The sequence below is a fragment of the Saimiri boliviensis genome, chromosome 19, assembly GCF_048565385.1.
Source record: "Saimiri boliviensis isolate mSaiBol1 chromosome 19, mSaiBol1.pri, whole genome shotgun sequence".
NCBI lineage: Eukaryota > Metazoa > Chordata > Mammalia > Primates > Cebidae > Saimiri > Saimiri boliviensis.
This window is the reverse complement of record NC_133467.1, coordinates 3304511-3315424: the sequence shown is the minus strand read 5'-3', so window position 1 is coordinate 3315424 and position 10914 is coordinate 3304511. Positions and strand designations below refer to the sequence as shown.

At 43.0% G+C, this 10914-nt stretch overlaps 1 protein-coding gene and 1 pseudogene across 1 annotated transcript; both read left to right on the top strand.

The window, feature by feature from the left end:
- Positions 1 to 6522: 6522 nt before the first annotated feature.
- On the top strand, positions 6523 to 7982 carry LOC141582305 (integrin beta-1-binding protein 1 pseudogene; annotated as a pseudogene).
- Positions 7983 to 8338: 356 nt separating this feature from the next.
- LOC101052836 (cAMP and cAMP-inhibited cGMP 3',5'-cyclic phosphodiesterase 10A-like) lies at positions 8339 to 10657 on the top strand. The gene is given in 1 exon segment (XM_039460106.2): positions 8339 to 10657. A coding segment is annotated over 1 exon segment (2319 nt).
- The last annotated feature ends 257 nt before the right edge of the window (positions 10658 to 10914 follow it).

Genomic DNA, 10914 nt, shown 5'->3' with positions numbered 1-10914 from the left:
TGCTGTAATTATGAAAGATTTAAAACCATTAGAGAATGTTCTGTCCTCTAAAATCTGTGCTGTGTTAGGCCTCGGTCCATTTGCCCGACAGAAACGACAAAGAGATGACTAACCTATTATATAATGGTTGAAAGTCTCAGAAGTAAGCTACTTTTATATTAGATTTTATTAATTATTAAATTAATAAACATATAGCTTCATTCAAACATATATTACAAAAAATAGTAAAATGAGATAATAATGCCATCTGATTTTTTTAATCCTTTAGGGTATTTTAAAATGTTTTTACTAGAGGAAATATGAGATTATCCACATATTAATAATGCTTAAATGAATACCCTATATATCACTGCCTTGTCAATTTTCCCCTTGATTTGAACCTCTGTTAAGTAGTTTTACAAACAAAGTGTTCCATTTACAACAGGTAAGAACCATACTTAAAAAATAATAAGTTCTGTTTTAAGTTACAAATGGGAAAATACTAATAGAAAAAATAGGGCCAGGTGCAGTGGCTCATGCCTGTAATCCCTGCACTTTGGGAGGCTGAGGCGGGCAGATCACAAGGTCAGGAGATCGAGACCATCCTGGCCAACACAGTGAAACCCCATCTCCACTAAAAGTACAAAAAATTAGCCAGGCATGGCGGCGCGTGCCTGTAGTCCCGGCTACTTGGGAGGCTGAGGCAAGAGAATCACTTGAACCAGGGAGGCAGAGTTTGCAGTGAGCTGAGGTGGCGCCATTGCACTCCAGCCTGGGCCACAGAGCGAGACTTCATCTCAAAAAATAAAAAAGAAAAAATAGAAAATCATGCAAAATTCAATGCTAATATGGAAACCTTATAAAGTTACAAACAGAATTTATTTATAGAAATCATGAACATATGAACCTCTGAACCAAGTAACACAGACACAGATAGCAGACTCCCTGGAAAAGTAATCATTCATTCATACTACTGTAACTAAGTATCCTCATTTTTCTAAGAAAAAGAGAAACAGTTACTATTTTTTAAATTATTATTTCTCTTCTTCTCTCTTTACTCCATTTCTCCTTATCCCCCAGTTTCCACTTAGCCTTTTAGAAATGTAAGGATAAGGATAACCTTTTACCTTCCCTTCACCAGACGCGCCCTACAGGGCAAGTTGATCTATGTGCTTAGAAGCTCCAGAACAGAACTCTCACCCACCGGTAGGTTGCTTTGAGAGATAATAGTCGATTTACAATCCAAGGTCCTACTGCAAAACTCTCTCCCACCTAGAGTTTTCAGGCACCTTTACAACCTATTTCTGCCCATGAAGACACCAACGCAACTGCTCAGTAGACAAGGCACTAACCTGGTACGTGGAGTCCCCACCTGTTTGCTACGTCTGTGTGCCATTCGTGATAGGTCCTCTTTAAAAGCACCCACTTTCTGCTCCAAAGGCAAAGCAGTACCCTCAAGGCAGGAAGCCCATACTTCTTCCCCTAAGCTAGCTTTGGAATAAAAAGGCACTTTCTTTATACCAGACCTCCCTCTTGTTAATTGGACTCTGCAAGCAGTGAGCAACCGAACCTGAGTTTGTAACACCATCATCCATCCATTCCCTTAGCAATGGCTGAGTATCCTCTATGGGCCAACATACAAAAATAAACATGATAACCAACAGTCTAGTCAGAAGTACTGACAAGACACTAGGCAGCTGCAATTCATTACGGTAAGTAAATTGATGGGTGCTGTGAGAACATGTAGGAGAGGCATCTCAGTCAGAGGAAAAGTCTTCAGGAGAGGAAGTTTATTTAAGCAATACCTGAAGGAGTATAAATAATACAGCAGTTAGTCAGATGAAGAATCGGACGAATAAGAAAGAGGTCCGAGACAGAGGAATAAGGAAGCATGGCATGTAAAAGGAACTAAAACAATTTAAGAGGATAATAGCATAGAGAGCAAGGCAGGGGCACCAAAAGATAAGGGTGGGAAGGCATTCAGGGGCCAGATATAAAGAATCTTATAATTCAAGTTAAGGAATTTAGAACCTAAGGGCAATGAAAAGCCATTAGTGGTTTTAAGCAGGAAAGGAACAATGATCAGATAAGTGTTTTAGTACAATCATGCTAACTAAAAAATAAGTAATTTAGAAAAAAATAGATGAAAGATTAGATGTCTTGCTTCAATTCATAAGAAAGATAAGAAGAGAATTAGAAAAATGGAAATGGGAGTGGAAAGAAGGAGTTTATATTTAAGAATAAAATTCAGCCTGGACAACATAGTGAGACCCCATCTCTCCAAAAATATTTTAAAAATTAGCCAGGTTTGATGGCATGCACCTGAAGTTCCAGCTACTCCAGGAGCTGAGGTGGGAGGACAGCTTGAGCCCAAGAGGTTGAGACTGCAGGGAGCAGTGATTGTGCCATTGCACTCCAGCCTGGGTGACAGAAGTTTCTGTCTCAAAAAATATCTTTTTAATTTTAAAAAAGTGTAAAAAGAAAGAAAAGTTTTTTTCAAAAAAAAAAATTTTTTTTTTTGAGATGGAGTTTCACTCTTGTTGCCCAGGCTGGAGTGCAATGGCACCATCTCGGCTCACAGCAACCTCCGCCTCCCAGGTTCAAGCAATTCTCCTGCCTCAGCCTCCTAAGTAAACCGGATTACAGGCATGCGCCACCACACCCTGCTAATTTTTTTGTTTGTTTGTTTGTTTGTTTTTGTTTTTTTTGTTTGTTTGTTTTTGAGACGGAGTTTCGCTCTTGTTTCCCAGGCTGGAGTGCAACGGCGCGATCTCGGCTCACCGCAACCTCCGCCTCCTGGGCTCAGGCAATTCTCCTGCCTCAGCCTCCGGAGTAGCTGGGATTACAGGCACGTGCCACCGTGCCCAGCTGATTTTTGTGTTTTTAGTAGAGACGGGGTTTCACCATGTTGACCAGAACGGTCTCGATCTCTTGACCTCGTGATCCACCCGCCTCGGCCTCCCAAAGTGCTGGGATTACAGGCTTGAGCCACCGCGCCCGGCCAGTATTTTTAGTAGAGACGAGGTTTCTCCATGTTGACCAGGCTGGTCTTGAACTCCGGACCTCAGGTGATCTGCCGGCCTTGGCCTCCCAAAGTCCTAGGATTCCAGGCGTGAGCCACTGCGCCCGGACCCAAATTTTTAAATTTGTATAATGGGCAGAAATAAGTAGGATAGATCTAATACGGGATTAGGAGAGGGTAGAACTCAAAGGTGATTACCCTCTCCCTCCCGTGTTTTGTCTCAGGTATGGTACCGTTCACTGAGATAGAGAACAAAGGCAAAGAAACAGCTTTAGGAGCCAAGACAGAAAATGCTAAATGCTGTGGGGGTTTTCTTTTGAACTGCCTTTTCATCATCTAACTGAATCAAGCTAGGTCAATGAGCTGTACGGGCCTGAGATGAGCAGAGATCGGCACAAGGATTTGTCAGTATTCAGATCACACCTGAATTTATGGGAATGGATAAGAAATCTGAGAGAGAGAGAGAAAATCTGCAGAACAAAAAGAGACGATATCTAAGAAATTTCAACAGTTAAAAGACAAATGAACAGATGCTACAAAGGAGATTGAAGGGAGACAACCTCTTTCCAAATAGAAAGAAAAATCTGATATTTCTACAAACATTCCCTGGCTTAGACCTAAGAGACCTATGGAGAAAATTTTCCTGACCACCTTAAATCACAGCTCTGCTAAACCTTAAAATTCTCATAACCATCATCACTTATCCTCTTCCCTACCCTCCCCCAAAACACATATGCTCACAACACACTTCCTTATGTTCATAAAGCTGTGTTCTTGACTGCTGCCCTCTTTCAAATCAAAAGGGAGTCTATTAAGGAGGTCTGTTTATGTACAACATGACAAAAAGAAACCCTAAATATTTAATATTATTTTTAAAAGGGAGGCTCAGAAGGATAGACGGCATGTGGGTGAAACAAGTTATTAAAAAATGAAAAAATAGGAAAAAGTAAATAAATTTTAAAAGAGGCTTCACAAAGCATAAACAACTTCCTCCAAACACTCTTTATGTTTTATCAGTCATCTGCCAGCCCTGGAAGGAATCATGATATACCCCAAGAGACAGAAGAAACGGGTGACTAGTCTATATCTTATTTCCAGAAAACCTACAGACTCCCTGAGGATCATGACTTTATGACAAGGCAATCAAATGAGATTTTTGACATCTCACAGTCAGGGTGAACTTTTGAAAATGCAGAGTGGATAACTGTTCCCGAGTGGCTCTCTTATTCTTCTGCCCATATCAGCTGACCTCAGCACACATGCGGGAGCTCAGCCAGACCTGCAGAGCCATTCAGCCCAGCCCAGCCTGGTCCTGCCAAAACCAGAATAGCAACTTATTTCACCGATTTCACCTTTTAAAATGAAGGAAGAGCTGGGCGCAGTGGGTCACATCTGTTACTGAGAACTTTGGGAGACTGAGGCAGGAGGACCCTTGAGCTCAGGAGTTCAAGACTAGCCTGAGAGACATAGCAAGACCTTGTCTCTACTAAAACTCAAAAAAACTTAGCCAGGGCCGGGCGCGGTGGCTTAAGCCTGTAATCCCAGCACTTTGGAAGGCCGAGGTGGGTGGATCACGAGGTCGAGAGATCGAGACCAACCTGGTCAACATGGTGAAACCCCGTCTCTACTAAAAATACAAAAAATTAGCTGGGCACGGTGGCGTGTGCCTATAATCCCAGCTACTCAGGAGGCTGAGGCAGGAGAATTGCCTGAACCCAGGAGGCGGAGGTTGCGGTGAGCCGAGATCGCGCCATTGCACTCCAGCCTGAGTAACAAGAGCGAAACTCCATCTCAAAAAAAAAAAAACAAACAAACAAACTTAGCCAAGAGTGGTGGCTTACAGCTGTGGTCACAGTTACTCGGGAGGCTGAAGGTGGAGGATCCCTTGCGCGTCAGAAGTTGAGGCTGAAGTGAGCCGTGACTGTGCCACTACCAGATGCTGTCTCTCCAAGAAAAAAAAAGGCAGAAATACATAGAATTTTTTAAATTCCTACAATTTGTGATCAATGAGATGGTATGTGTGATATAGTTTAGATGTGCCCTCCAGATATGTTGAGCTATAATCCCCAGTGTTGGAGGTAGGGCCTGGTGGAAGGTATTTAGATCATGGGGGCAGATTCCTCATGGCTTGGTGCTGTCCTCACCACAGTGACTTAATTCTTACAAGATCCAACCCTTTAAAAGTGTGCAGAGTCTCTCCTCCTTCCCTCGCCCTCGTTTCTGCTTTGACCCTGTGACAGCATGCAAGCTTCCACTTTGCCTACCGCCATAAGTAAAAGCTCCCTAGGCATCTTCAGAAGAAGCTGCAATGTTATGCTTCCTGTACAGCCTGCAGAACCATGAGCCAATTAAACCTCTTATAAATTACCCTGGTCTCAGGTAATTATCTTTAGCAATGCAAAAATGGCCTGATAAAGTGATTTTTAGAGACAGGGTCTCATCGTGTTGCCCAGGCTAAAGTCCAGCAGCACAGTCATAGTTTGCTGCAGTTTCAAACCTGTGGGCTCAAGGGAACCTTCCATCTCAGCCTCAGAATAGCTAGTTCCTTGGGAAAATGCCATTGTGCCTAGCTAATTTTTGTTTTGTTTATTTCTAGAGACAAGGTCTCACTATGTTGTCCAGCCTAATCTAGAACTCCTTTGCTCAAGGGAGCCTCCCACCTTGGCCTTCCAAACTACTGGGATTACAGGTGTGAGCTAACAAGCCTGGCCAAGAATGAGTTGTTAAAATGAGCTAACAAAGCCTTGGTCTCCGCCCTGCCTAGGGATCAACCCCTGTGACAAAAGCTGCATCAGCATCTAATACCCTCAAAGATTATCTTTCTGAAAAGAAGTATCTTGAAGGGCTTCTGCATAATCAAACATTTCACCACATGCAAAAACAGTTTGAGAAAATTGAGTTTTCCTGGCTCATAACTGGACTATACATTCTTGAGGTGTGAAAACGTTTTACAATTCCAACTTATTTCTTCCTTTGTTTTTAAAGGCGTAATTGGTGAAGTAAGTTGAAACCCTCTGTAGAGTCCTCCATAATCTTTTCCCCACTTGTGTTCTGCCCTCTCTATGAATAGTCAAGGCCAGCCAGACATAAAGAGGCTCTGAGAATAAGCTTTTGGTGCTCTGTGGCTAAAAGACCTAGGGCCACAAAATGAAAAGTTTATTTAAGAGATGGAGAAGCTAGGTGCAGGGGTGCATATCTCCTTCTAGCTACTCGGAAGGCTGAGGCAGGGAGCCCAGTTTGTGGTTGTAGTATACTACTATGATGGTACTTGTGAATAGCCATTGCACTCCAGCCTGGGCAACACAGGAAGACCCTGCCTCTAAAAACAAACAAAAAAAAAAAAAATGAGAGAAAGAGAAGAATTAGCCAGTAATTTACCGTAATTATTCCTTCTGTCTCACCTCCTCGGAAGTCTACCAGACACTAGTTTGGTTCCAGGCAGACTACTCTCTGAGCATCCTGACAAACTCAAGTGCCTCACAAGAGCCTGGGGGATCACAGAGGGCCTGCTTATGGCCAAGATGCTCAGTGCTGCACTGGTTCTAGAGGACACTGTGTCAGCCAATGGCAGCCCTGCCAGAGGACTTTCAACCAGATCCAGATACCCATGGATTGCTGTAGAATATGGTGTTATTTATAGTGATGGTCAGATTTTTAATAATTAAAAGCCTATCTTATGCAAGTAAAGACAGAGAACTAGCCACTGACGTTTCTGCTTTTCTGGAGGAAAGACTTCAAATTTTTGACACATTTAACCTCATTCAAAAAGAATTCAAAGGCCTTGAATTAACTTTAATGGAATCCACGCTCAAGAGCAAACTATCAGAAATGGAAAAACTGGAGGCCATTAAAAAAGAGCCGAAAATCTCCAACCCTTTGCTTGGACTCAGAATATAGTCTTTTAGAACAGGACTTAGCAAAGAGAGAGCTGGACATTTGGAATAAGTTGAACCTGACATTATAAGAAACATCCAGAAGATTTATCAGGCAAAATAGTAGACATTGCATAAAAACACATTCAATTTCAAGTAGGTACAAGCAAATCACCTTCAAAATATATCAGAAGACTGAACAACAACTTTAGACAGCACTAAGGAGATGCTTCTGATTAAAATTCCTTTATTATCAGGTATAAAACTGCTTTCACAAGAAACTAAGGAAGTTTTGAGTGCTCTGACTCTAACAGAAGCACAGGCAACCCTAGGGATAGACACTTGGCGTTGAGGTACATTGTTTCTAAAAAAACAACTATCTTAGAATGAAATAAAGCTATCTGTGCAGACCTGTCTTTAGAATATTTGAAGATAATAAAACAATATTCAATTCTATAGTGATATTCTCTAGATGAAGCTACAGTGAAAAATATTTTGGAAAGGCAAAAAAAAAAAAAAAAAAAAAAAAAAACCAGCCACAGTAGTAGCAGTTCCCAAAGTGGGAAAATTAGTACTAAGACCAAGTCTGTAGATTCTAGCCCTGTGGGCCTTTCATAGTCCAGCCCTGTGGCCAGCCTCAATACAGATTCCACCAAGAGCTCAGGACAAAGCAACAATAATTCAAATACGTGTGCAGAATTTCAAATAAAGTATGTTGATGCCATTGAGACACTGAAACTCTCTGAGAGAAAATGTCTTGGAAGGGCCACTAAACCTGATAAATTATATAGATGTTGCCCAGCAAGATGGAAAGTTGCCTCTTGTTCCTCTGGAGGAAAATTTAGAATGGGAGTTTCCAAGTATGCTGTATCAACATCAGATCAGTATGATGTTTTGCATAGGCATATTCTATATTTAATCATCTGGATGATGTGTTATGATGATGGTCTGAGGATGGGACAAAGTTTATTGGCTCTGAAGAGCAGAGATGCAAGCAATGATGAATACAGCCTGTGGATTTATCAGTGCAACCAACTGGAACAAACATAAGCAATTTGAAAAGTTCTATCTGCCACTTTGACTCTGTATTAACATCTGATAAATGCTAAATTCTGCAATCAAGTATAAGTCAATTCATCTGAAAGTTCAGCTGTGTTAAAACCAGTTCTGGGGAATCTGTTGGGATGGCAGTTGGAATCTGTTGGGACGGCAGTTGGCCAATCCTGGGCCTGAGAGTCTGGCCATAGGAGACCCCAGCAGCCTGTTACCTTTGCCTCCAGGTAGAAAGAAAATAGTCTAAGGATTTGTGCAAGTCTGCATTCCTCGGTGAGTTTGTGTAACTGATGCCAAACCGGGAAGGAAGGCTGTGGAAGAGGCTGTGGAGGCCCGCTCACCAGCCCTGGGCTATCGGCCAGAGACGCACTCTCGCTCCTGCCTGTGACCCAGCAGTTGACGGTTAACTGGTATGGCAGCATTATATGGCTTTACCGATGAAAAAGTGAAGGCGTATCTTTCTCTTCACCCCAAGGTATTAGACGACTTTGTATCTGAAAGTGTTAGTGCAGAGAGAGTAGAGAAATGGCTGAAGAGGAAGAACAACAAATCAGAAGATGAATCAGCTCCTAAGGAAGTCAGCAGGTACCAAGATACAAATATGCAGGGAGTTGCATATGAACTAAACAGCTACATAGAACAACAGCTGGACACAGGAGGAGACAACCAGCTACTCCTCTATGAACTGAGCCGCATCATAAAAATAGCCACAAAAGCTGATGGATTTGCACTGTATTTCCTTGGGGAGTGTAGTAATAGCCTGTGCATATTCACACCACCTAGGATAAAACAAGGAAAACCCCGCCTCATCCCTGCTGGGCCCATCACCCAGGGCACCACCATCTCTGCTTATGTGGCCAACTCCAGGAAAACATTGCTAGTAGAAGACATCCTTGGAGATGAACGATTTCCGCTAGGTACTGGACTGGAATCAGGGACTCGCTTCCAGTCTGTTCTTTGCTTACCAATTGTCACTGCAATTGGTGAGTTGATTGGTATTCTTGAGCTGTATCGGCACTGGGGCAAAGAAGCCTTCTGTCTTAGTCACCAAGAGGTTGCAACAGCAAATCTTGCCTGGGCTTCGGTAGCAATACATCAGGTGCAGGTATGCAGAGGCCTTGCCAAACTGACTGAATTGAATGACTTTCTACTCGACGTGTTAAAAACATATTTTGATAACATAGTTGCAACAGATTCTCTACTTGAACGCATAATGATATATGCAAAAAAACTGGTGAATGCCGATCGCTGTGCACTTTTCCAGGTAGACCATAAGAACAAGGAGTTATATTCAGACCTTTTTGACACTGGAGAGGAAAAGGAAGGAAAACCTGTCTTCAAGAAGACCAGAGAGATAAGATTTTCAATAGAGAAAGGAATTGCTGGCCAAGTAGCAAGAACAGGGGAAGTCCTGAACATTCCAGACGCCTATGCAGACCCACGCTTTAACAGAGAAGTAGACCTGTACACAGGCTACACCACGCGGAACATCCTGTGCATGCCCCTGGTCAGCCGAGGAAGCGTGATAGGTGTTATGCAAATGGTCAACAAAGTAAGTGGCAGTGCCTTCTCTAAAGCAGATGAAAACAACTTTAAAATGTTTGCCGTCTTTTGTGCTTTAGCCTTACAATGTGCTAATATGTATCACAGAATTCGTCACTCAGAGTGCATGTACCGGGTAACGATGGAAAAGCTGTCCTATCACAGCATCTGTACTGCAGAAGAGTGGCAAGGCCTCATGCGATTCACCCTTCCCGTGCGTCTCCGCAAAGAAATTGAATTATTCCACTTTGACATTGGTCCTTTCGAAAACATGTGGCCTGGAATTTTTGTCTATATGGTTCATCGGTCCTGTGGGACATCCTGCTTTGAGCTTGAAAAGTTGTGTCGTTTTACCATGTCTGTGAAGAAGAACTACCGGCGAATTCCCTATCACAACTGGAAGCATGCGGTCACTGTAGCGCACTGCATGTACGCCATACTTCAAAACAACCACACGCTTTTCACAGACCTTGAGCGCAAAGGACTGCTGATTGCATGTCTGTGTCATGACCTGGACCACAGGGGCTTTAGTAACAGCTACCTGCAGAAGTTCGACCACCCTCTGGCAGCTCTCTACTCCACCTCCACCATGGAGCAGCACCACTTCTCCCAGACGGTGTCCATCCTCCAGTTGGAAGGGCACAATATCTTCTCCACCCTGAGCGCCAGTGAATATGAGCAGGTGCTTGAGATCATCCGCAAAGCCATCATTGCCACAGACCTTGCTTTATACTTTGGAAACAGGAAACAGTTGGAGGAGATATACCAGACCGGATCGCTAAACCTTAATAATCAATCACATAGAGACCGTGTAATTGGTTTGATGATGACTGCCTGTGATCTTTGTGCTGTGACAAAACTATGGCCTGTTACAAAATTGATGGCTAAAGATATATACGCAGAATTCTGGGCTGAGGGTGATGAAATGAAGAAAGTGGGAATACAGCCTATTCCTATGATGGACAGAGACAGGATGGATGAAGTCCCACAAGGCCAGCTTGGGTTCTACAATGCTGTAGCCATTCCCTGCTATACCACCCTTACGCAGATCCTCCCTCGCACGGAGCCTCTCCTTAATGCATGCAGGGATAATCTCAGTCAGTGGGAAAAGGTGATTCAAGGGGAGGACACTGCAACTTAGATTTTATCCCCCTCCAGGTCTTAGAAGGCAGCTGCATGTGAAGAGTAAGCCCCGATCACCCGACACGCTGTCCCACCCACAGATCCTCATCTTCCTTCTTTGACATTTTTCCCTTTTTACGGCGGGGCGGGGCGGGGGGGGGCGGAACCTATACCTGGTAACTGGGGTGCAGACCTCTTCAAGAAGGTAACATCAAGTAAGTAAGTCAAGCAAAAAAAAAAAAACAGTTCTGTTTTCAATCTGCCATGCTGTAGTATTATGGAAATACAAAGTAATCCCTTTCTTTTCTGGATTTTCTTAAGAAA